Source organism: Adelges cooleyi, unplaced genomic scaffold, assembly GCF_023614345.1.
Source record: "Adelges cooleyi isolate 19-005CV unplaced genomic scaffold, UGA_ACOO_1.1 ACOO_flye_CR_arks_rails_tigmint_CR_PRNA_9, whole genome shotgun sequence".
NCBI lineage: Eukaryota > Metazoa > Arthropoda > Insecta > Hemiptera > Adelgidae > Adelges > Adelges cooleyi.
The window spans coordinates 17,610,917-17,638,393 of record NW_026096579.1 but is presented as its reverse complement, the minus strand read 5'-3'; the positions used below and the strand labels follow the sequence as shown (position 1 = coordinate 17,638,393).

At 29.2% G+C, this 27,477-nt stretch overlaps 2 protein-coding genes across 3 annotated transcripts; one reads left to right on the top strand and one right to left on the bottom strand.

Annotated features, from left to right (window-relative positions):
* The first annotated feature begins 339 nt into the window (after nt 1-339).
* On the top strand, nt 340-17,176 carry LOC126847095 (GAS2-like protein 3). The gene is made up of 8 exons (XM_050587137.1): nt 340-475; nt 6,803-7,026; nt 12,780-12,904; nt 13,296-13,437; nt 14,245-14,449; nt 15,901-16,075; nt 16,169-16,288; nt 16,753-17,176. Exons 2-8 carry the CDS (start codon nt 6,864-6,866, stop codon nt 17,026-17,028), a joined length of 1,206 nt encoding a protein of 401 aa, XP_050443094.1. The 5' UTR covers nt 340-475; nt 6,803-6,863; the 3' UTR covers nt 17,029-17,176.
* A 349-nt stretch (nt 17,177-17,525) lies between these two features.
* On the bottom strand, nt 17,526-25,383 carry LOC126846267 (FHIP family protein GJ17503). Of its 2 annotated transcripts, XM_050585553.1 has the most exons (15): nt 25,261-25,383; nt 24,955-25,152; nt 23,952-24,136; nt 23,034-23,291; nt 22,566-22,959; nt 21,871-21,912; nt 20,842-21,012; nt 20,508-20,701; nt 20,288-20,430; nt 20,110-20,215; nt 19,593-19,735; nt 19,244-19,422; nt 18,926-19,088; nt 18,537-18,642; nt 17,526-18,434 (listed from the first exon to the last, which is right to left on the bottom strand). In XM_050585553.1, exons 2-15 carry the CDS (start codon nt 25,072-25,074, stop codon nt 18,320-18,322), a joined length of 2,319 nt encoding a protein of 772 aa, XP_050441510.1. In that variant the 5' UTR covers nt 25,075-25,152; nt 25,261-25,383; the 3' UTR covers nt 17,526-18,319. The 2 variants fall into 2 exon arrangements, with proteins under 2 accessions (XP_050441510.1, XP_050441511.1); XM_050585554.1 differs by lacking the exon at nt 21,871-21,912 and having other exon boundaries at nt 17,529-18,434.
* Nucleotides 25,384-27,477: the final 2,094 nt, after the last annotated feature.

The following is a 27,477-nucleotide window of genomic DNA, read 5'->3' as shown; positions in this document are numbered from 1 at the left end:
ATAGATTACTAAATTAATTTTGGACGATTTGATAAAACATGCAATTTTAGTGAAATTACCCCCACATATGACCCTGTGTAGGGTGATCTGGATGTGTCCGGGGGTCCCAATATTATTACAAGATATTGTATTGTCGTCCGAGACGGGTGTCTGTGCCAAGTTTCAGGCCTCTACGACTTCGGGAAATGGGTTAAATTAATTTTGCAAGATTTGAAGAATACCCGTACAAAAATATCGTAGTTATTGTATATTTTATGTGGTACGAGGCAACACTGTTTGGTCGGCCGTTCGACTGGTCCTTAGCCGCCAAAAATCCACCGCCTTATTTTAGTTTCCAAAGTCGCGTGAGTGTGGAGGAGTCTCGTTCTGAACGTTGTCGTCGGTCTAAACATTTAATAATGTCTGGAACTATTTTTAAATCTTCAGTTACAATAAGCACGAAAACGAACAACATGGAAAATTCAATTTCAATTAAGTGAGTCAAATAATGTTTTAGATTTATATTATAAATCGGTACGGCGGCTGTTACATACAATTATACACCTATGATATTGTTATTATATTTTATCAGTTCAGAATAATAAATAAACTGATTTTTATAATTATCGTATTACAAATTAGAATATTATAATTGATGATGAATCCATAAAATGTATTTTAATAATACAATCATTTCTATATAGTTTTTTTTTTTTGGTATGATTAAATACAAATAGTGTTGAATTAATTTAACTATAAATGCAAAGCAAAACACGACCACATATTTAAGTTTTACAATAAAATCAATATAGGAAATAGGAATAATCATGTAGAAGTCATTGAATTAGTTAATCTATCAGACCATGAAACTATTTTTCGGTTACTTACTAGACTGTTAAGGAGTGTGGTTTTAAGCATATCTTTTGCAAATCAAGTGGAATTCCGTACATATAAAGTATATATATATATTTTAAATAATGCACTTTCATCATAGACGTTTTATCACACTATGTTAGAAATTAAAATTATTTATTTCCATCGATACAGTTTTTTGAAAAAAAAATCACTGCGACGTGACATTTTGGTATTATATGTATGTGTAGGTATCGTGTGTAGAGGTACCTAATCTATAGAACGCTTTATATGAATCAAACTATAGTTACAATGCAAGTGTGTAAATGAGTATGTATAGAGAAGATGAGGTCCATTTGACAATGTGAAAAGGATGTGTTCCACAGAGCAGCTGGTTCGTCATGCTCAAAATGAGAATATCTATAATATACACCGTGATACAGTAGCTATTATGTTTGACGCACACACAAAAAACCAAACGATACATATACTCTTCCAATTAAATAATACGACAACCTCGGGTTATATTAAAAAACGTGACACTTTTTTGTGTATTATCGACGTATACATGCATCGTATATACATGCACTTGTCCGTGTGTGTAAAAATGTATTACCTATAGATAAGAAAAAAAATTACCACGTCTAGGTTTATTCAATATTCCCGGTACATACATATTATGTAGAGGGTTATTCCTGGTATATATTTTACAAACGAGCTATGTAAAGTTGGGTGATTTTCTACTACCGCACTGTACAATAAAAAATCACTTGATGTTGTAGAATTCAATTATTTTAATCTTAATACATGTACAAAATCAACCGCGGTGCACGTGATTCTTCGTAAAAAACCCTCAAAAAAAAAAAAAGGAATATATTATTGTGTAAAATGTAAATACTGAAATAATATTATTATAATAATTGGTATTCATACAACGAGCCTATATAGATACGAGACAAAGCAACTTAAGCCGATTTTAGTTTTACTTGCTTCACACAAAAAAAAAAGGAATGAAAACAAACAAAGCCTTAAAAAATATTTGTTAACATTTTACTGTAATATATTGTTTTATTTGTGTGTATAAAGTAAATTGTTAGAATCTTTTTGTTATATAACTATACATCTATTTGTTTTAGTAGAGAGGAAACTTGTACATTGTCCTGAAATAACGGAGGAATAAATACCATTGGCACATATTGGCAATTTGTCTTTTTACCTTATCTTCTATATGTCCTACAAACCTTAGCTTTATAAATTACTATCTAACTGTAATGTGTATGAATTAGTAAATAGTATCAAAACAAACATATGTTGAATGGGAATTATAATATATGCCTATCATTCCAATCGTGTTCGACGATTACTATAGTCTATATTAAATTTTACTGTACATAATCGAGTTTAAAAATAACCGTTATTTTTAAATTAATAAATTAAGGATATTATGAGACAGCTAAAATTAAAAAGCTAATGAATGTTAATATTTAAAGAAATTATTTTAGGCAACTGATTGTAAAAAGAAGTTTCATTTGACATTTTAAAATAATCTAAATGCCAATAGATATACTATACACTATAATATAATATAGTGTTGAATGTTGTGTTTTATCATTTATGTTATGTAGGTAGGTCGACTTTTTTCCTTGTCAAAATCAGGAAGTTGTTTAGAAAATCTTGGGAGTTGTATATTATACCTACCATGTTATCAATCCGCCCTCTAATAACCGATTTTCTTTAGTTCAGAACAGTTTTATTTAGGTGTATATATATATATATATATATATATATATATATATATATATATATATATATATATATACACCTAAATACTTAATAGACATTGATAAAAAATAGATTCAGCGAAACAAATTGATTAGTAGACACTTTCTACGAGTTATATTTGCAATGGTGTTTACTTGTAGATACCATAGTATTTTCATTACTCAATTGTCAACTTAAATTGTTATTGATTTGGAAAAGTGGGAATTATGCATAGTGTATTGCATCATCATCTGTGGCTAGTTAGAATATTTTACTATTAGAATCACTTTTACGTCATAGAGAAAACTAGTGAAGTCGAAAGAAATTATGACTATGTAAAAATCATTCTTCGCAACCTTTGAATTCGCTATTTCAAATTAACCGGTACCAAATCAATGCTTCCGTGTAGTTGTATGAAAATGTTTTTTGTTTTGATTATTGACATAACACGGACTACAATATTATTGTTGTATTGATATTTATTTTTGTTGTATAGTTGTAATTTTTAGTCATTTCCAAAATTTAAAACATTATTGTCTAAAAACAACAAATTCCGCAGTCCTTTACACCATCAATAAAAAAATGTACTAAAATGAAATAATAGTTTTCATTACTACAGCCAGCCTCGAGAAATTGGATAAATTACTTAATTGGTAACTTTTTTTTTTTTTAAAGGTAAACAAAATAATATAATGTTGACTTGAGAATTGAGTGCATCAAAAAATGAAATATCATAAACAAATTAATTTTATTAGCGCTTATAGGAAAGGAAGCAATAATTGCTATTAAGGGAAAATACAATTTGTAATGGAAGAGATGTATGAGTAAGTGACTAAGAAGAATTGTAGACATTCTAGTAAATTACGGGATTTGAAAATAATGTTGTGAATGAAATCCAATGATCTTTAAATTCATTTCTAATTTAAAGGTATACGAGTAAAATCCTATCTAAGAAGTTTAGTAATTATATAGTGGAAATAGATAAATTATTTTCAAATCAAAATACAACTAATTACAGACACAAGGGGTAATACACAAATTACAAAGTTATGTGTTTATTTTATGAATTATTTTTTATCAGATAAGGTTTTTTGGAGGTTTCAAGTCGTCCTTAATATATTTTTCTTAGATTTCAATTAATCATCTTACTGGACATATTATTTTATAGTACATCTATACACTGTACCAGTTAGATTATGTATTGAATGCTCATGAATGCTCGTAAGTCGTAACTCAGTAGTATTTAAAAATATTTGGCCAACATATTTTGGGCAGTTAACTACTATTGATGGTCGGCATTCCGAATTAAATGCTCCACTTCATTCGCCTGATTGTAATCTAATTTGTTTTATTCCGACTCTCTCTAAAGAGTACAGAGTATAATTTACTGTTCACTATTGTATATAACAATAAATTATTGACGTTTTCAGTCGTATTATTCTAGTGACAGTTTTAATGATTTAAAGGGATGTTTTGGTAAGGAATGGGTGTCACAACATCATGCTCAAGTCATATATTAAATCATTATTTATTCATTACCTTATATAGGCACCTTAGGAATTAAACGGAAATTAGATTTTGTTTCATGGTATAAACGCGTGTTGAAATTTTTGTTTGTTTGGTTATGGCCTTATGGTTGGTCTGTGAAAATAATAAAGTAGGTAAAAACGACAAGGCCTAATGATTTTATTATATACATAATATTGTATGCGCCCATTACACCAATTATGTTTTAGCATTATGTAATGTAATTGAAATTTAAATATGCTTAAAACTATTGTAGGCTCATATCATATTTGTTTATTATACTAGACCTTATAAAATAGTAATTATAACACATTATAACTTCTATTCTTTATTGAAATCCAAAGTAAACACATTCTTAATAATAACACAACTATAGGAAGTGATTTCTAAGTGTAAAAACAAATGGTTTTTATGTCTTTGTACTCCAATGCATATTCGGAAATGAAAAATGCGACAGTTTGGTAGGCAAAAGTAAAACAAATTTCTAAAGTAATCAAACATCGAACAAATAGTGCATGAACAATATAAAAAAACTAGCTAAACCAAGAAAAAAAAACATGAAAATCGAGTCACACGAACAATATACACCTACTTATAATTTAGATTGGAGAATGACTATTGACTTATCTACATCTCGGGGATGACTAACAACAAAATTGTACAAAAACAATAGGGAATATATATATATATATATATATATATATACAGTGTTAACGATTTATGTTACGGGGTTATCAAAGATTTGTTTTTTTTAACTTTTTTTTTTTATTCTACAACTGTTAGGCGGCTGCGTAGTACATATCTAATCTGAAATAATTAAATAATTAATTTAAAATATCTGCGAGATGTTCGGATTTAAAGTCTATTTGGTTTAGTAGACCATCTAATTTACAACGCTTTTTGCTTTTTCATTTTCACCAAAATGTTTACGGCCCATGACAACTGGGTCAAACGGTCACTTGACAGAACCGCCCGCATCATGATGAATTAAAAACATGGAGTTAACTAAACGGATATATGAGAAATGAGAATGCCTTAAGTTGTTTATTGCTGCTCTTGTTGTTATAAATGACCAATTTGATATCTTCATGAACGGTTTAAAAAAGTAATACACGTATCAAATAAACTTATATTGAGTAGTCGATCGACAATTTGCATTTAGCTTCGATGCGAAGCTGAGAAAGTGTGACTTGTACAATGTTGTTTTTTTATTTTTGCAACAAATTAAATTTGCATTCGTTTGTAAAATCAGAAATTACTATCTGGTAAACAAGGATTTTATTTTAACGCAATATAAGTGTAGGAAATATTAAATTGTTTGACAGTTTTCAACTATTCTAACTGTTATTATATATGTTAAATATTGAAATAAATATTTAAATGATTTTATTAAATTTATATTACGCCAAACAAAAATAATTTATACAATTTTGATTGTACAGCTATACAACTTTACAGAAAACAGTAGGTATTAAGAATACAAATTAGCAAGTAATTTAACACTAACCAGGAGCATTAATTGTAAAAGAATATGTTATTTAAATTATAAAACAATATTAGAAATAATTTAATAATGTCCATAATAAATTATTCTTATACACGTATATTGAAAACATACACACAACACTATTCAATAGATAGTAGAAAGGTTATCCAGATGTTTTTGTCGGGACAGAAAAAAAAGTTTTTTTAGGGTCTCTATATTTCTTATTATGTTAAACATTTTACGACCACATGTTGTATATCATTCGGCCATCTTAATGGTCCATTTTAGATGTAAGACTTAAAATAATTTTAATATTCATAGTAATATTATTATTATATAATACTTTAATATAATATATATTTATCAGCTATACAAATGGATTAAAAAATGTATAATTGTTATTATTGCATATACTTATAAATTATAATAGCTATTTAATATTTTATGATAATTGTACGGTGAATAATTTTAATTAGTGTTTAAATTTATGTTTCGTTAATTTTTGTAAAACTTCTATGTAGTTTTGTTAGACTATGAAAATAATTTATGTTTAACATATAAGAATCCTTTCAATGACCTCTACATTTTCATAACTTAGTGAAATACCATATGTTTCCGGTCCATATCCTTATACGTACTTGCTAGAAGTCTTATAAGTTATAAAACACATTATGTGAAACGAAGTGTAATTTTTAATAGATATATGATTACCTATTATTATACACACAATGTATCAATGTAGCTCTCGCGAGTCTTGATCAATATACAGATAACAAGCACGTCTTGTAATATTGACAGTCTAAATGGATTAACGGCTAATACTTTGAACTTTGATATAATAATTTTTAGTTAATGTAAAAAATTAATGACGGGCGACTGTTAGTATCATAAGTGCTCTTGCCTCTTGTCTTATGATTAGTATTGATCGCGTTTCATAACAGCTATTATATGCTATTAATATAGAATAAGCCAATTTTGTTGACTTTCGTTTATTAAATCGTATCGACAAATCGAATGGTTAAATGTTATTTTATACGACTTCTCCCCGCTCGGCACTGTCCGCAATGCTGTCAATTTTTTTTTATTTATTCTATTTCTGATTAAATAATCTAGTCGTTTTATTTTTATGCACAAGTTAATGTTATTTGCAAAACAAAATACATAACCGGACGGTTTTTTTTAATTTTTTGTACACAGATCGACTATACGGCAAAGAGATTTATGATCAGAGGCACTTTCGCGTTCATCCTACAAGAAAATGGACGCGAAACCGAAGGGAATTCTTGTCGATCACAAAATCCCTTCGGTCGATACGGATCAGGAATACTTGGAACAATACCAATGCAAAATAGCGGATTATCAAAAACGGCAACTACTCCCTCTGCAAGAAGATCTAGCTGATTGGATAAACAAATCTCTCGGTGAGTAGGTACAAAAGCTTAAAATGGCAATCAATTTATTATAATATGTTTAACCGGTTCAGGCAGGCGCGTAGCCAGGAGGGGGTGTTACAACACCTATAACACCCCCCCCCCAAAAAAAAATTGACAAAAACGAAAATTTTTACCTTCCTCATTATTCGATTTTTGTGTTGATAAAAAAACGAATAAATACTACTCATATTTTTTAAAACTTATAGCTCGTTAAAAATGATAGGTGTAAAATTAGTAAAACTTTTTTTATGGACACTAAGTGGAAAAAAAAATTCAACGAAATCCAAACTTAAAAAGTCAAATGAGGTTCGATTTGGCATGGAAAATGTACTTCGTTATGGGGAAGAAAGTGTAAAAAAATACTTCTGAAATCTTTCGAGAGGTTAGGTTAGAAATAAATATTAATTTAAAAGTACAATATTTTATTGTTAAGAAAAGTAAAATGCTCAAAAGTCCATTACCCTGAACTATATGCATACTTCTGTACAGGCACTATACTACTATTTGCCATAATATACAATGTGATAAAGAGATATGGAGATGATAGCTCTCCGATTTAAGTGTTAATCTTTTCTACTCGTCTTCAATGGCCGATTGAATTTAACTTGCGTATTATAATACTAATAAATGTGTCATTGCAACAAAAAGCATTTAAAAATTATGTGTGTTGTTGAAAAGTCTAGTTTTGTGATTTACGACGGTTTGCTATTTGCACGTTAATAGTGTAAACAATCAGGAAATTTGACGTTTAATTTAGCCAATTCAGTAGGCATATTTTTCTTGAACTACAATATGGCATGTCATATAAAATTTCAATGGGATAGTCGGTATAACTTTTATGGCTGATCGAAAGTCACGCATGAGCCAGCTCGATCGTGCCACCGTCGGTACAGAATACATAATATAATATAATTAGATATTTTGTATTATATATTATGCATTTTGGGCATTACTTTGAGTACACAACTGGGTACCAACACGGAATCCATAAATATGTAAAATACCCGTCTCGCGGTCTACGACGATATTTTTCGAAGCCGTGTGTCACGCTATACCTACCGTGTACGTAGGTACCTGTTAAGTATCGTTCATTGCTCAGGTATACCCACCGAGAAATCCAGAATGTACTTAACGTGAACTGTTACAAAATAAACGCGCATTACTAGAAAATGACATTGTAGCAAAAGCGCGTACATGCGAAACGGGTTTCCCTTTTGTTTGACAACAAATCGCAAACAATTACATTTTGTATTTTCAGGCAGTTATTAACCGCTGTTAATTGCATAAAACTGCGCGTTTAACGTTTGAACGGTTAAGGAGAGTTTAAGTGCAAATAAACACTAAAAAAAGTACATGCTAATTATATGTACACGCGCGATTTTAAAATCTCCTTTTTTTTTTAATTTAACATCAACCGTCGTCGAAGTTATAATCTGTGCAAAATTAAATGTAGTTTCGGATTACTAAATTATACGTTTGACTTAACTAAATGACAACCAAACTGGTGAAAACGACATAAGAGTTGATATAAGAGTGCGCAAGAAGCGCTGCACACATAAATAAATCTCTTTTTTAAAATATGTTAGTTACTTTCGTAACAAAAATTACATTTTTTAAAAAGACAACGTTTTTGATTAATATATTTTAAGCTCTATAGTCTATGTTAGTACAGTAAACGATTGTTTAGATATTAGAACTACTACTCCGCCATTTTTGTTACTTTTAGCATGACTTTAGTCTAACAAGGAAAACAAAATTACATATACTCAAAATGTTCAGTACTTTGTCCTGTAAATAACAATATATCATAACTATGATTTCTAAAAAATAGATTACATACCTGTACCGTTTTCATATTGTTCAAAACAATTTATTTACAAAACGTTAGATAATTGTTTAATATAATTTTTTTCTTCCTAAAAGTTCTATAGAAAATGGCCCAACATATATATATAAAATAAAAATCGCATAAATCATAATACATTAATACCCGTTCTTAAGTCTAGTTTATTCCAAAATATCATAAGTAAACAGAGTGTTTAAATCGCAGAGTACATACAACAGTACCAATAAAAATGAGCCCTTTTCATTAAGGGATTGAGAGGCCATAATAACATTTTGAAATTTAGCCCGTACAAATAAATTTAGACTACACGTAACTGTTTGCACCAACTAAAAATTATGATATATAACCTATATAGTTTCAGTATTATAAATAAATTATCCTAAAGTTTGAAATATAGTTGGAGCTAACGCAACAATGTGAGCGGTCAATTTTTTAATTTCATTAACTCATATTGCACGCACAAATTACCTATATATGAATATAATATATATATTAATATCTGTTTTTCGTTAACGATTGGACCAAAGAATAACGATATGATGGACGTTATTGCACCAATTATAAAGCTTGTCGATTTTTATTATATTCATATATCTGTTTTATATAGACACAACATTATATTATTTAAGTAAAAAACTACTGTCTTTTTCGAATAATTAATTACTATATTTTATTTGAAATGTGCACAATCGAAAACCCTACTATTATTTCACTCTTTATGTATTATTACATAATATTATATCACATGGAACGCACTACGCATGCTCATTTGATGTGTGCCCGCTCCGAGAGTTAAATGCAACTGTTAGGTAGGGTAGGTTCGTTGGCCGTTACCCGGGTACTATACAGTGTGGACATTGACCATAATTATTATTGATATTCACCGGACAAAATCAATGGTCTTGCCAAAAAGTCAGAAACTACTGTTGTGTTCTATTTGGTATTATTATTATTGGTAAATGTTACATTTAAATTATATGTATTGGCCGTACGCCAATATAACGTGGTCGCCCACCTCCACCTGAGTGTAACAAACTGTTATGCCAACGTGTCAGTCGCAATGTTACGCATACAATTATATACCTATATATATATATAATAAAAAAGAGACCAACACTAAACCGTGACAAAATGTGTGTCTATGGTGATGGTTTCGCCCGGTCTATCCTTCTCTCCGCGGTCGACTATTATTTTCTGTTACAAAATGTTGGCTATACCTGTACATATTATACACAGGCAATAGACAACACACAATATTGTTATATTTGTTGTTGTTGTTTTTTTTTTTTTGCTTCGATATATTCAACAAAATCTATAAAACGACGGCAATTCCGTTGTACAATTGAAATGAAAAAAAAAACGGTGGTATAGTATATGCTATATTATGCTATTCGTTCTGGTGCAAATATAAACACTTGTTCACTATTAAAGAGGGTGGAATCGATAACGCTTTAACCCAGTCTCACAGCATCCCTTACCGAGTCTGGCGCCACCGTTTATTCAAGGTCATAAGTGACTAATACCCGTTGTATGCGCATGCTTGATGAAAACATAATACAATATCCATTCCCTTTGACCCTTTTGGTTAACGACAATTTTCCAGCCTAATAGTTTGCCGAAGAAAGCCGACAATTATTCCTTAACCGCTTATGATTATTGTTTTGTATTATTTAAAAAATAATATATAAAAAATATAATATAATTTTATTTGTCTGTCTCTTCGGTTATATGATTCCAGTGCGCCTATTAAAGTGATTGAATAAATCCATTCGAGAAAGAACGGCTTTCGACATGATGAGATATTGCCATTTTGGTAATACCTAATATATTGTCTGGTAGTTGAAAGTTTATAGCTGTGTACCATTGCCCATTGCCCATGGAGTTTTTGGAAATTTGGTATTATTCATTACTTATGCCCTTTCTCAAATGAGCGGTTCAATTAAAATTTACATTTTAATTCGAAAAAAAAAAATTCTTTTTTTCCTAGCTGTTCCTTGTTGTTAGCTTGTCTCTAGCGGTAGTTTTGAAATTGTGATTTCTGGTGTTTGTCTTTAAGGCTTTGGATAGGAATAGGTGGTCCACTTGCGTTTTAAATAATTAAGTGTATACCAAAATAGGTAATTTTTAATAAACACTTCCGAGGTACGACCTTAGACCCGCCTCACTCCCTTTAAGTACCTTCGTCGATTTTTTTACATAATTATTTATAGCACTATTATTGGGCCAGCAATATTTATATTTTGTTAGCATGAATAAAATAAACGTAAGCTACCTAACTTTTTATTATTCATGTGATCTATAAGAGATAAATTTTAAATATTAAAAATGTATTTGGCGAAACTTCTGCGTACCTTAATTAAAAAATTCAAAATAAGAATATATTATTTATTACTTCAAAAGGTAAAAATTGTAAATAATCCTAATAAAAAGGACTGCTTGTACTTAAATGTCTGATTAAAAAAAAAGGTTTGATTGTATTTAAAATAAATTTCACGTGTTATATAACAAATACATACTATGCAAATTGCAATAGGTACATAACAACTATATTATCGTTTTATTAGTAGTTCACGGAATCCTGATGAATGAATAATAGTATGTAATTAATTTGTAGAGATATAGCTTGTATGTATAGATTTCTTTGTGAATTTTTTTTCAATTCTACCATCTAGTCAATACTCAAATATAGTCAAACAGTTACCTACATTTAATTTAAAAGTGAACTGTATACTTTTAAAAGAGATAACAAATATTATGATTGGTTTTGTTATATAACTACGTGACTGTTGATAATCGATTGAAACCTGTCAATTTAGCTATGGCTTTATTTAATCAATACAAATACAATTAGAAGTTAGAACTGAATGATAATAACAATTATTTATAATTATTCGGTATTGGATAAAACAAGTTTTTTTAGGTGCAATGACGAATGATAAACATTAAACGTTGGACTAGGTCCGTAGTACATTATATAAGTTTTTACTGTGTAATAAGTATCACTTTGTTTCTGTTATTTATAGAAACTATTTGAACTGATTAAGTATTATATCAATACAGCTATAATATTATAAGTTATAACACTTATAACTGTACAATAAAATTTGACCTGTTTTTTGGAAAAACAACCATTGCTTGATTTTTGCTTTTGCTGAAACCTAATCTGGCCTGAGATTTACTCTAGCATGTCTAGTTTGTAAATTGCTGCTGAAGTTGTAAAAAAAACAAAGATTGGTGCTTGCTCTATTTTTTCTAAATTGTTACCTGGTCTCGAAATTAATTTAGAATTTAAAAGGATTTTAAGCCTAACAAGACGTAGTGTCGTTAATGGACGTTATTTTTTGTCGCGACACTAGTCATTTTTAAAAGCAATTCTACTTTTTTATTTTGTCGCAGTAAAGTATTAAAATTTTGGAAAACATACAGAAAAAAATATACACCATAATAATATGATGTGGTCGGTTTTTGATCATATCTCTTGGAGTTAAATTTGTATTAATTGTTTAAAATTTTTTTTTTTTTGGGATTAAATTATTTAAAAAAAACTTGTTCAATTACAGAGCTGAATAAAAATTGCATAAAACTACCCACAAAGGCAATATAAGTACACTTGAGTTTTGGTTTTGATACCAATTTTTTTTCTGACAAAAATTGTCTACTGAATCTCTTAATAAATAGAAAATATGGCGGCAAAAAAAATAAGGAAATTCTAATATATATTATATTTTTTGATGCTTACATTTTGAAGCAATTAAAAAAAAAAAATTCAAGCTCTGGAGAAAAATTTCATGCCAGATTCAGATTGAACGAAAAAATCCAATTTACATTGGTTGTGGTTGTGCCATTTCTTGTGGTTTTATATGGGTTATAATTTTTTGTTTGGTTTAATTTTCAGGAATTGATTGGTTGAGCGCGGCTAACCTTTTAGACATGTTGGACAACGGCGTTGTCTTATGCCGTTTGGCCAAGACAATCGAGTGTTTCGCCCAGGATTGCATACTCACAGGACACTACAAAGGCGTAAGTCGTCCTACAAACAGTAATCAAATTATTGTGTTGGCCTTGTACAATATCATTTTTGACACAAACTAACGCTGGAAAAACATCTAGAGACAAATTAAACTCGGGCTATAATTATTTATGTGTAATATCGAATTTAGAGCTTTATATTGTCCCGGCAAAATAAAAAAAAAACTAATCTTTATAAAAATGTTATCAATTTATACCAAAAATGACTAATGAGATATGCGTAACAATTTTTAAAGCTCTTCAAGAGCTTAATACTTGTGACTTTTGAATAAATTGATCGCCGAATACACCAGCTATGTTTAATACATTTTTAAAAATGCTCAACTGTTTCTAATATACATAACATTTGTGATTATGAAATGTTGCTTTCTATGACTTTTAGGATTTACCAACGATATCTTCCCGTTGTTTCGAGTCGGCTGCGCGGCAAAGTTTTTTCTCCAGAGACAACACCGAAAAGTTCATACAATTTTGTCGCCGTTTGGGCGTGCATCAACACTTGTTATTCGAAAGCGACGATTTAGGTTAGTATAATATAATATATACATGAAACAAATAATTCGATCCATGATCGATATTAAATAATAATAAAATAATATTATTATTATTTTTGGTAAGTACCTAGTGAGAATTACAAGTAAAAATTGTGTTCAACATCAACGAACGCTTTTTGATCAATCTGTTTGTTTGCAAGACATTACATATTTTCCCCTCATAATTATCATCATGTGTCTTCAGTTTTCCAAATTCATATTCTTTATGTTCGCATTGCCCGATAGGCGAGAACATATCAATAAACAGACACACAATGAAATGTTTTGAGATAATATTATAGACAAGCGGGCCTTATCTACCTGTTCAAACACATTGACGATGACAGTGTTATCGTCAGTAGTCAATATATTTTTTATTTAATGGAAAACTTGTGTGCTACTGCTGTAAAAACCGAACGACGAATATATTGATCTTAATCTTTACAATGTCATCATAGCAAACGAATAGATTGATGAAAATTCAAATTTTAAACCAAAATATATATATATATATATATATATTTGTCTACATATTTATGTAATAACAAAACATAGGTTTCCATTTTAAGAAAGTCCATACTTATTTTACGTACAAGCAACGAAAGGGTAAACATTTTCTAACTATTGAAAAATATGGCAAAATATTTGTATTTTATATTATTCGGGGGCGTCGAGGTTAAAATTCGAAACCCGACTTTTAAAGAACCACCTGCGTGAGTGGCGCACGATTATTGTTCAGTTAATTAACATATATATATATATAGGGGTGCTAAAGATTTTTTTCTTATGTATTTTTAGTTTTGCAAAACAAACCGCGGAATGTCGTTTTGTGTTTAATGGAAGTGTCCCGGTTGGCATCGCGTTTCGGCCTAGAACCACCCGGCCTGGTGCAGATGGAAAAGGAAATCGACGCCGAAGAAGCCAGAGTACAGCAGCACATTGCCGCCAACGACAGCAGCCAAACCAACCGTCCAAGTTCAGCGCAGAACGTTAAACACCACAGGTAGTCGAAAAACTAATTTTTGAAAAATATAACTAAGATGTGACAAGTACAAAATAAAAAAAAGCCAGTACGGTGGGGTCGGGGCATAGTGGGGACGGAGAGGTCACAGGTCTACATATTTTATTACACAACTGAAAGTGATAAAATCACTTTTAAATAAACGCTTCGACGCGAATCTGTGAATAGTATGTTCAAACCGCAGTTTTAGCGGTTTAGAAGATATCGTGGGACCAGCAATAATGTACTTAACATTTAATACTTAGTCTTGTGCAGGGTGGATACGATAAGGGTAGATCGTCTGTCTATAAAAATGTACTGTCATGAAAATATTTTCATTACCTGTCGACTGTTGATTCACTCACACATAGCAACCTAGAAACTGACTACGGCCAAAGTGTAAATTTACCCTATTTTTGGGTTTTTTCCTTAATAAAAAAAAATTTGACTACAGATTTTCGAGAAAATTGTATATGTTATAGTTCCATTTTAGATCTACCTTCGGTCTAATTTTTACATCTAAATCTCTAAAACTTTGCTTGAAAAAGTGAAATAAAGAAAAAAATTCTATCCCTTCTAAGGGAAAGGGTTTGTGATATTTTTTTTGTTTGTTAATGTTTATCGATAGTACTATGTTTGAAGAACAATTCATATAAATTTGGAACATTTTCGACTATTTTTAAAAAAGTTCTAGAGCATCGTAGTTTTAAGTTGAAAAATTTGTAAATTTTTTGGGTATTTTTCTCGATTTTGATGGGGAAGGGGTGACTTTTTTTAATTTTTGGCTCGTTAAAGTACCTTCCACGTATTATTTCTGATCTATAGAGTTGCTACACGAAGAAATCGGTTCAGCGGTTTACGAGATATCGTGGGTCCAGACACAAAAATAAAAATAAAAAATACATTATTGTAAAAACAATACCTTCTCAGCTCCACATCGAAGCTAACATAAACTACAAACTTACAATACTTTAAATTCCAACAATACTTTTTTTTTTTAAATCCAATGGTAACGAGTTGTAAAAAATCGGACCTAGGTAATCTACAAATTTCTTGCCAAATTCTTTATTCGTGTATCGCACAGTAGTGTCATATGCTATAAAATCTCTTTTATTAACTGGTTTAGATAAAGTATGAGTGTTGGAGACCACAATATAATAGCAGATAACTTATACAGATCCCTAACTGGGGCAGTACTTTAAAAGATTTGTAGTTTAATGATGTAGATCCGAGTATTTCCTTTTTTATTTATACGTCATGTTCTAACAGTTAGGTTCTGTTGCACTTATAGTGGTTTTATTGCATTATCTGCACATCCACCCCATACTTTATTAGTCCATATTGCATAATACACTTGTACAATGACTCATACACAGTATACATACTAATACTTTTTGCACATCAATTATATTGGACATTTTTGAATGGTGTTATTGTATTTTTCTACAATCCAGAAGCTCCACGAGCGCCATACCGATGGCTATCAAGTCGATGAACAAGCTAAGAAGAACCGAGAGTCTGGGAGCTGCTTCCATGGCCACGTTGAGATCCGAATCGGACACCACCGACGAAGACTACTACACCATCGACGGCGGCAATAACAACAACCTAAGCGAACTCGATTTCAAAGTACAAATAGACATTTTTGTTTAACACAGCAATAGGCTATACTTGCGTTTTTTTTTTTACATTACAACAAATTGTATTTTTGCCCCCTGAAAGGTGAAACAAGCCAGCCGACTGGCCCTGACCTATTGTCGTTGTGAAGGAGGCAAAAAGCTCAAGTTGAAGAAAATCGGCGAAGGCCGTTACAGCGTACACGGCCGAAACGTTTTCATAAGGGTAACATAGTATATAATAATACTTGCCTACTGTATGTACAGGGTGTAATGTAATGTCTTTTGCCGAGACATTCAGGATGTGCTTTATGGGTACAAAAAATGGTATTCATTTTTTTTTTTTTTAATTAAAAAATTATTTAAAATAGAACTCGTATCTCGTTGAAAAATTGTTTTACGAAAAAAATAATTTCAGATTTGAAATCGGCAGAAAAAATCTTGTCGAATTGATATGTAACATGATTTTTTTGGTATCTGGCCTCACTTGCGTCCACCGAGTGGCCGGCATGTGACCAAAACCACCATATGACATGTGACACATCATTTTGGGTTAGGATTTTATTCTCAATTCAGCGGTGTCTTTGAAATTATTTTATATTAAATGCATCCTGAACGTCTCATTTGAAGCTCGGTAGAACTTTAAATTATACCCTGTATATTAATTTTGTTAAACATTTTTTGTTTTAGTTACTCAAAGGAACTCACATGATGGTACGCGTCGGAGGCGGATGGGACACTCTGGAGAATTTCTTAATCCGGCACGACCCGTGTCAGACGCCGGGCCGTCCGGCTGTAAGAAATTCATCGCCTACTACCCGGACACCGTCTCCGGCTCCACCCAACAACAGCCGGGTGCAGTCGCCTTCACAGCGTCGATCGTCCATACCCAGATACTTGGGCCCCAAGTTTAATTCACCGAACGCCTTTAAGACGCTACCCGAATCCGCACTTTTAGCACGCTAAATTGTACCTATATGTGGTTTTTCTGCTTTATATTATATAATAAATATATTTATGTTTTTTTTTATTAAACATTATATGTTCAATATTTAGTTAAATTGAGATATACTATTATTATTTTATTTTTTTATACGAAACACATTATATATTTTTAGTTGATAATTAAACGGTTATTATACAATACTAATCTGACACATTTTCTATTTTATGCTTGTAATCGTCGTTACTACATCATAATAGATAAGCAAAAATAAAAATATCCAATAGATATTAGAGATTACATATATTTATTAAATAACAGCTAAATGGCATGATATAACAATACAATACAAAATGTCTCTCAATGAGAGAGTAAGAAGTAATAATAAACTGGGTAACTAAAAGAATAAATAAAATAATCATTTGTATAAATCAAAAAACGGTTATTATTGAAATAATTTTTAGAAAATCTCTGTAAAAGATCTAAATTCATTAAGAGTTTTACCGTTACACTTAAAATTAAAAAAATACTATGCCCGACTATCTATTAAACTAGTTAACAATTTTTAACATATTAGTTATTTTTATTTATAATAAAACCAACAGTTATATATATGGTTTTGTATTATATTACGTTAGTACTTATTTTATATTTAATAACAATTATTTGTGACAGTCACATTGCGTAGGTGAAACCATAATAAATGTGTACATTTTTATAAAAAACGTTTCATCAATATAAAATTATAAAAATTGTTATAACAATCTTTAAATTTTTCAATTAAACAAAATAATATTATTTAAGTTATTACTTATTAACATACTACATGCTATGAACCAAATACACTAATTGTTGGTAACACATACAAGGAGGAACATATTATGATATAATATTATCAAACGGAAGAGCAATATTAGTTAAGTACAACTACAAATAAATAAAGTTAGCAGTATCAACAAGTTGGTGTGTGGCATTAATATAACAACAAAGCATAATATCTTAGGAGCATAAAAACAAATTTGTTATTTTAGCAAATGGACGGAATTTGATTTTTGTTTGTTATCGTTCACCAATATTTTTTTTTTTAAGGTAAACAACATAACAAAAAGTTAACAGTAATCAAAAAAATCCGTGAAAACATTATAATACAATTTAGATCTAAAAAATAATTCACAGATCAATAAAAACAATAACTTTGAGCAAAAATATTTGCCAAAAAAAAATATAGTTAGGCGGCAAGTTACGAAAAAAAAAAACAATCGAGTTCACTTTATAAAATATAAAAACAACATTAAATTTATCTAAAATTTAAATCTATACGCTAATTGCGTGTTCTTGGCAAATGGCAGATAACTCTTTCAGCCATTCAGTAAGAATTATCGCATTGATCGGCAAGTCTAGCGATTCAGAGTCATTTTCTTTATAATACCTGTTTGGTTGTACAAAAAAAAAAAAAAAAAAAATGAATAATTTAATATTAGTGTTGAGAAAACACATATATAAATAATTTTTTATGTACAATAATTTTTACCTATATCCTCCGTTGCTAGTCGATTCAAGGACGGCTTCTTTTTGAGTAGAATTTTTTCGAAACATCGCCCCGAATGCAACAGAAATACTACGACGTTTTGTCTCGCCTAAAAATTATATTTTCACTATAATACACAACTACAAACTATTATCTGCTCGACGTTTTTTAAATAAATTTTATTTGATATTGTTGCGGTAGTACAAATTCAGTAGACGGGACACAGTTTTTATCAAACGTACTACACAGCAACTAAGATCGGCATACGTTTTCTTTAAAAGGTAAAATAACCAATCAATGACGTCGATGCACAAAATATAAGTTTCAGAAATGGGTAGCAATGTAAAAATTAGTATAAACTGTCAAGTTAAAACATAATGGCATTAATTTACCACGAGCGAATGACTGAACGTTTTTGCTGATATTTGACCGACTGTTTTGGGTATTCGTACAAAGCTTGTTTTCTCGTTCTTCTAAAAATAATTCAGCCTCCTTCATTTTCTCGGTTTTACCATTTAGCTTGTTTTCAATGTTTTGTTTCAACGATCTTAGTATCTGGAACACGTTCGAATAGTTCTTTTATACATTTTTTAGGTAGGCCCAATTCGAGCCTAGATCGGTCGCCGGATGGGGTGCGATACATATACAAAAGATAATGATTTTACTTCTCGTAAATAATAATAATAATAATAATATTAATAATTATTTACTTGAAACAAAGAACGTATGCATGGTTGGAAAATCATAGAATGGTTAAGTAACAATGACTGTATCAGCGGTTTGTTGTATATCGCTAAACGGGTCAAAACTGACGTTAAACGTAAATTTATTCTGAAGTCCTGTTCGGGCATGTTTTCCAATTTTGAAAACAATGCTTCAATAAAAGGACCTGAAAAAAAAAGTTAATTTATTAAGAAATACGGACAAAAAAATAAATGCAAGGAAACAAACATTGCAGCAAGACAATATTTTTTTCAACTGTTGGTAAGTGGAATACGTAAAGTGTAAGACTGAAATTAATAACACGGGCGATAAATTACTAGTAGCTATTACTCTTACCTAAATATGGGTATTGAGAGTATGGCTCTTTGGTTTTATACATAGACTGCCGTAAGAAAAAGGTAGGTGAGTCACTTCCGCACGGTGAAGAAGTATTCGATAACATTTCGTCTGTTGGTCTACAGTCGTCCGTACTCAACATCCTACAACAATAATTAAGTTTTTATAAATAACAGAAAAAAAAACAAGGAAAATACAAAATTTGTTTACAAATAAAACACAATTCTATATACTAAATAGTATGGGCCGGCACGTGATAGAGTCAAGATCTACGAGCTGGGATCGTTTGGACAGAACAAATATTACAGCCACATTAAAATAGACAAGACTATTAACTAGAAAAGCAGGTTTTTAAATTATGTTGACTTCATTTTTATAACTAATTTTAATTACTTTTGAAATCAATTTATTTTACACAGTCATGCCACGAAAATTATTTTTAAAGGAAAAAGTCTAATCTATGAATAATATTTTAACGCTGTGTTTTTAATAGTATTTATAAAATAAATTCAAATACTTTTCAATGTCTTTTAAAGCTTTGAAGCTTTCATAACCACTTGAACTGTCATCGGCTGATAAAATACTGTTCTGGTCATTTTCTATATCGGTCGTTTTGATTTCAACTGTAAACATAAAAAGAAAAATTATCGCTTTAAAATTCAAAATAAACGTAGGTATATTCATAAGTGTTTTACCTATTGTATGGGATGGATTTTCTCCGTCATACAAATAAGTCCAGTTGCTTGTTTCTCGAGCGCACTCGGCTATCCTTATGCGAGCGCAGTTCAAATATGAGCGATATTCAGAAAATAGAATTTCAGAACTTACATTTTTATACCTGAATATAAAAAAAACGTTATGTTCATATAGATTTACACAAATATCGGCAAATACACAATTTGTACAAAAACATACTTGAACAAATCTGGTATTAACGACAAAAATATATCAGCTGATTTACAGTAGGCGTCCATCTGTCTTATTCGAGATCGCTGACTAAGCATAATGTGCAAACATGGTACTAAATATTTCAATACCAATTCCAACATTACATCTTCACAGTTTAAATCCAAAATTGTTTCCATCAATGCAAGAGTAGCAATACATATCTGCACAATAAGTAAACATTATCAATTTCCACTTAAATAATATTTTTACTAGTAAAAATATTATGTACAATGAAAACAATACAATTTATTTGATTTATTTATGTTGTCATTCATGCACATAAAACAAATAGTAATAGTACCTTTGGAGATTTGTTATTAATTCGATTTATAAGTAGTTCAATTATTTTTATTTTCTCAAATCGTTCGCAAAGAACAAACTTGACAAATGTTTGTAATAGTCCAGGATGTGTAACACTCCGCAGTAGTAGATCTAAATACACAGTTGCTGTAGCTACTTCTTCTTCAGCCACCTAAATATATTAATAATATTTTTTAACACAGGTTGTAAGACTAAATTAAAAGCAAAAATTGTCAGAAATAAAAAAAAAATAGTAATATTCGATCACAATCAAGAAAGGCCAGGCAGAATGATTTGAGTTGAATTTTTTTTTTTTAAATTACTAAATACAAATAAATGGCAGATTCTAGTATCAAATACTAATACAAATTCTACAATAATAAATTTGTAAGTAAATATGTTTTAAAAAAGATATACAATACTTCTATGAAAACTAAAGCTAATTTATGTTGAATAAAAGTTGTTAACTACTTTTACAATACATATATACAAGGATCATTTTACAAGTACGTTGGTTTATATCGACATATTTTCGTTAAATTGGTATAGAGACAGAATATTCAGCGAACACTTCGGTCATTACTGCTAGTTATTCGTGGACTATTTAATAGGTAGTGCCAAGTCGACAACAACGTATGCATGCATAATGTTTAACATCATTCATTGTCTACTGTAAGTACTATTTGTTGTGACGGAACAAACCAGATATGTATAATGTACACGGTAATAAAATAAAATAAAAATGTTAGTTAATTATACAGTATTTTGACATTTGATTAAGTATTTCGTATTTAAATTAAATAGTATTTTTATCATCAGTATTTTTAAAAAATTTTAGCTAGTAAAAATGACCGATATAGAAGACAAGTAAACAAGTTAAAATACATTGATCTATTTTTTCTTCTTTAATAAAACCTTACGATTTGTTGTAAAACTCAAAATGTGCCATGCAAATGAACTAGGTCACGCAATATATCACAATATGCATATACACATGCAAAACTTCAACTCATTACTAATTTTAAGTTACCCGAAGCAAATGAGTATTGATACTGCAACTATTTTCAAAGTCCTAGACAGATAAAAAATACTTTTCCAAATAATTATATTAACCGAGGCGCCTAACCAAAGTCGAGGGATATATTTTACATGATTTGCCTATACCTCTTGGCTTTTAGGACTCACAAATTATTAAAAATTAATAATTAACCTAAAATAACGGTGAAAATAAAATAATTTGTGTATTCCGTTTATTTATTTATTATAAGATTAAGAACCTAATACTAATTCAAATGTTACGTCAAAATAAAGTTATTAAAATTTATTGTACCTTAAATATTTCAATTTAAGAATTTGACTTCTCATAAATTTGTATGTCTAATATTTAAAAAATTGGTTTCATTTGTTTTTGAGAAGAGCGGAAAATTATTTATTTATTTTTACCATCAACTACAAAGGAAGTGTTTTCAGAGAAATAAAATTCTGGGGTTTATATTATTTTTTGTGGTGCTGAGCTTTCTTGGACAGAAGTCTTATTTACATTTTTTGGAAAAATAAAATAATATCACGGATATTACTAAATGTTTGGTCTGATGAGCACAATGCTAATTACATTGATATATTTATAAAACTTTAAAGATTTTACAGTTTTTTCACTTTATCTTTTTTACAAACTAAGATTTTTGTCTAGACAAGTGTACAGTTTTATTGTAAAATCATAATTACCTGCATCAATGCTGGACCAACAACAGGAAGTAGAAAACCATGATATAAATAATCCAAGAATTGCTCTTGTACAGTTTGGTGACATATTTTGGCAACAGCGTTACACAATTCCACCGAGGCTAAAAAGTTACGGAGTTCGGGAACATCTTCTATGTTTTCTGGACTTAATTTATAACAATCGTTTTCAAAATCCAATTTTCGCGGTAGCACTGAATACAATGCACTCAAGCCTGTTGCCAACACTGGGCTAACATTTGATTTGGATGTAATATTATTAGCCAGTGTCTCATTGTTGCGGGATAACGACACAAAAATCAACAACGCATCACGAGCTTCTTCGCCAATCGAACCGTCACGATGAATAAATGACATCAGCAATGAGAGAATTATACATCTATGCACAAAAACATGTGTTACAATGTATTTATTATTTATGTTTGTTAAAGAAAAAATTGCGCATTGGCTTACTTTGAGTTTTTGTTGATATTTTTTTTTAAGACGTTGTTTAATATATTCGGGTGATGTGAAAGTACAACACAGAACTGCCTCAAGACTGTTACCAAATGTTTTTCATTGGCCACTGATAAGGAATCTCCGTCATAAGAATTCAATATTAGTAATAAGGGATTTAATATGGAATCATCGGAGAGCACACAATGACCTCTGAATTCTGCCAATAAAATCCCGTAGATTTTAAGTTGTTCAGATTTCAAATAGTTTTTGTACCTGGAACATAATAGAACCATTCAAACCTATTCAAATTCAATTCAGAGCTCATACCTATTCAAATACAAGAATATATAAAAATTAGTAATAAATATAATATTTACATTAAAAATCACTGGACCCGTATTTTTTTTTTTACAAAAATAACTTAGTGAGAGCAGTTGTTAAACGACAGTTGAAAATGTCATTTATATTTCCCAAAATGTAGAGAAATTTTTTTATTTTTTTAAATTGTCTAACTTATTTTTTGACTGAGATTACATCACAGACTATTAAATTATGATAAAAGACTAAGAGAATAGCTATAACAATATCAGCGATAAAATACATGAATTTATTAATAATAATTTTAGTTCTATAGAATAAGTAGCTGTTACCAAATAACAAAATAAATAATATATGAATTTATTTAATGTTTTTTAAATTAACATTTTACATTATTATTATTAATATATAATAAGAGAATAAGATGGAAAACAAAATATTGCAATAGGAAAAAGGTTTGGGGGAAAGGAATTATTTTCAATAGTAAGTGGGGAGGCTTCCTAATAATTGGTCAATATCAAATCTCATCTCAATAGGAAACGACTTGGAAGCTTCAGCTTTCACAAATTTTTTTTTTTTTTTTTACAATAGATTTTTGAACACAGAAACACTTACCTTTCAGTTTTTATACTCCATGAATATAATTTGCCCATTAGTTGATTCTTCAAGAAGTATTCTAAACATGGCGATTGACTGGTCGACTTTGCCGACTGCACATCGAGCAGTAGAAGTTTTATCAACTGGTTCAAGTGGTTTATAACGGCAGAAATATCATCATATTTAATAACTCCTTTGGTAGTCTAAGCATTGTAAAATAAAATACAATATTTATAAAGACAAATGTATACAACACACAATCCTAACTTAAATGTACTAATGTACTTTTTATAGTTAAGATAATTGAATGGTTAAATAATAATAATAACTATTTTTAACTTAAAAAATAGCATTATTTTTGTAAGTCAACAATTAAATTGTATAATGGTCGTATAATTTCAGATTGCACATATTAACAATAAACGTATTTTTTTTTATCTCGATAATTTTCAATTGAAAAATTAATAGCTTTTTTGCTCTAATAAGAGCAAAAGTGCCGGCCATAATTCACCGCTAAATTCAAAGAAACTAATTCTGTTGGTTTATTTTTCACCAAATTAAGAGAACAAGGATTCAACTAAACTTAGGAAAGAGTTAAGGGGAATGAAAAAAAAAGTAATTGTACGAAATGTCAACAAGATTCTAAAATTACCTTTTGTTGTACAATATAAATGTAATTTACCAATATGTATAGTTACTCCCTTTTGTTGTGTACATCAATCATAATTTTATTATTATAAACAATATTCCTTGTATTGGTATATTATGAAAGAAATGAGTTAATAGATTTCAATCTTAACTCTAAACAACCATTACTATTTTATTTAACCCTTTGTTAGGTGGTTGGACTACAATTGTAGACCAGTCACACATATTTAAGTGTGATCAAAATTTAATTGGCTAACGGAGGGTTTTAAGAGCAGATTTGATCATTGTACAACAATATTTAGTAAAAGATAAAATATAACAGAAGAAACAATATTATTTTGGTTGACATGAATTTTTATTTTTATTTTCTTACTTGAATTCTATCGATTATTTCAAAAGTTTGTTGCCAATGTTTATTAAAGCTGTCAAAACATGCTGACAAATCAAAGTCGTCAATTTTCTCAAATCCTTTACTTCGTACAAACCAACTCATGTTAAATTCATTATATGTATATTATAACTAATGTTGCAAATAATTGCATTGTTGCTGGCAAGACTATAATATCGAAACCTAAAATTAAATACATAATAAAAAAAAATGTATTTATTAATGTATTACTGTTGTAGGAGACAATGGACCATTAGGACATAAAAATATGTTCGAATAGGCGAAACTTACCAACGGTTCAATAAATATGTAATTATGAAAAAGGTATAACATATTAAATAACAATTTATTTACAAATAAATGGCCAAACATTTACAGATATACTTTTACTAAAAATTAGTAATTACACGAATAATTTCCCACAATTGCACATTTTAGTATCTAGAAATGATAAAACTTATTGTTAACAATAATGACCATATAGTACCATAAACATGGTTATACTATCTACATGTATATTATAGTTATACTCACAGATATACTAGATAAGAATTAATGTTGAGGTCGGGTAAATGGCCGACTTTTCTTATCAAAGAGCCCATTGCTTACATTATGATTAATGATAATGAAGAATTATATAATTATCATAGTAAAATTAATTTTAAATTCAGTATAATTGTCAATCGACTTACTATAATAGGTACGTTTTTAATGTAAAAAACTCGCAAAAGTTTCGCTCGTGTATTACCTATGTACCAAAGTTTTGACTTGAATATTTTTTTTTTAACCAAAATATAAATTCCAAACAAAAACTTAATTTATTTAACGATTAAAAATATAAATTGAAACAACTAACATAAAAAAAGAATTTTTGGTAATTAAAATGTGTGAATATTACAAATGATGTATAAGTATAAATTAAAAAAACATTGGAATAATACAAATTTGAATAATTAAAAATTTTTGTTACAAATAATATAAAAACATTTTTTGGTTCATAAAAAGAATCTTTAGTTAATTTTTGCCCGTTACTAACAGGATTCAAAACTTCAGTTGAGAACATTTTTCCAAATGAATGGAGCCTTATACTTAAACAGTGCTTCACTAATAGTGAGATTAATAACATTTTGTGAGGTCTATCAAGCAAAGACTCATTACATGATAAATTTGCAAAAATATTTTTATCTAACGAAAACATTTTGTTACGAAAATAAGTAATTTTTTAATATTTCAACGTTCCAAATTTTCAGTTAATATTAAAAAATACATTTCTGCTTCATTTATAATTTTTGTAATATATATCTGTGGGTTATACTATCTACATTCTTCAAAGCATTGATTAAATATACATAGATAGTCCAAGCCGTGTTAAAAGCTAGCCGCTCATAAATGGTAGCCAGCAAATTGAGTAGTATGTAGTTCATTCGATCGAAAATGGTGCCCTGACACATGACACACCGGTTCAAAACTGGGCGGCCAATACACTTTTTCCTTTATTTTATACAATTTTTATTTACATTATTGAACTTAAAGTATAACTATTATAATAAAGAAAAAATAGTTTTTTTGTATAAATTATTATATAGTAATATATTTTTTTAATCATGCATAAATACAATATTTAATATATGCCATGAGTTCTTGTAAATTTGTACGCACATTATTACCAATTTAAATTATACTTCTGAAATTTACATAATTAGTTATTTATATTAACCTACCTTTCGCCCTCAAAACACCATTGTTGCTGTACGTAATTGGGACTGCAATATTACTTATTAGTGAATTTGTTCCTCATAATGTAAATTATGTTATTAATAATTTAGAAAAAGGGATTGAAAACTTTGAGAATCCAAAATTTACATTGTTTGTCTTAACTACTAAACAATGATTAAAACGAATAATTGTTAGATTGTCTAATAGCTTAACTGAGTTAAGTTATGCCATTTGGGTCGATAGTAATAATTACTTCCAGGAACAGTATAATTTTATATAGGTGTAACTTAATTTTGAAATGTTTTTAATTGGTTTTTATTTTACTAGATCAAATAGTTAGTTAAGCCTGATCCATCAGAATACTATATCCGGTTTCTTTAAACCTATATACTTGCACATTTCTATTTTGTTCTGTGTATGTTTTAGTAGGAATCAATAAATCAAAGTATAATTAAATGAATATATGTAGTATAATAATATTCATTAAAACATTATGTTATGTCATAAATTAAATATTATAACCAAGGAAATTACTTATAATTTTAAGTGAAAATACATTTTAATGAAAACTTAATCACTTTAAATGTATTACATAAGAAAAGTGTTAAAACTTGATTTAAAATAAATCATGCATAATATATTTTTTATAACACAACTTATTATCGTATCACTAAATAATTACACTAATAACATAATTATAACTATAAACAATCAATATAAATATGTTTAGTATGCATAAAATAATCATTATTTTTTGAAATTGGTATTAATTGTACCAGAATTATAGTGATT

Bases quoted from the DNA above. Each gene is read 5' to 3' on its own strand.
- LOC126847095 (XM_050587137.1), top strand. From the start codon at position 6,864: ATGGACGCGAAACCGAAGGGAATTCTTGTCGATCACAAAATCCCTTCG. The intron at 12,905-13,295 runs GTAAGTCGTCCT...TATGACTTTTAG, and splicing joins TCACAGGACACTACAAAGGC to GATTTACCAACGATATCTTC. The intron at 14,450-15,900 runs GTAGTCGAAAAA...TCTACAATCCAG, and splicing joins CAGAACGTTAAACACCACAG to AAGCTCCACGAGCGCCATAC.
- LOC126846267 (XM_050585553.1), bottom strand. From the start codon at position 25,074: ATGAGTTGGTTTGTACGAAGTAAAGGATTTGAGAAAATTGACGACTTT. The intron at 24,137-24,954 runs GTAAGAAAATAA...TACAATGCTTAG, and splicing joins AAATAATCGATAGAATTCAA to ACTACCAAAGGAGTTATTAA. The intron at 22,960-23,033 runs GTAAGCCAATGC...TTTTGTGCATAG, and splicing joins AATATCAACAAAAACTCAAA to ATGTATAATTCTCTCATTGC.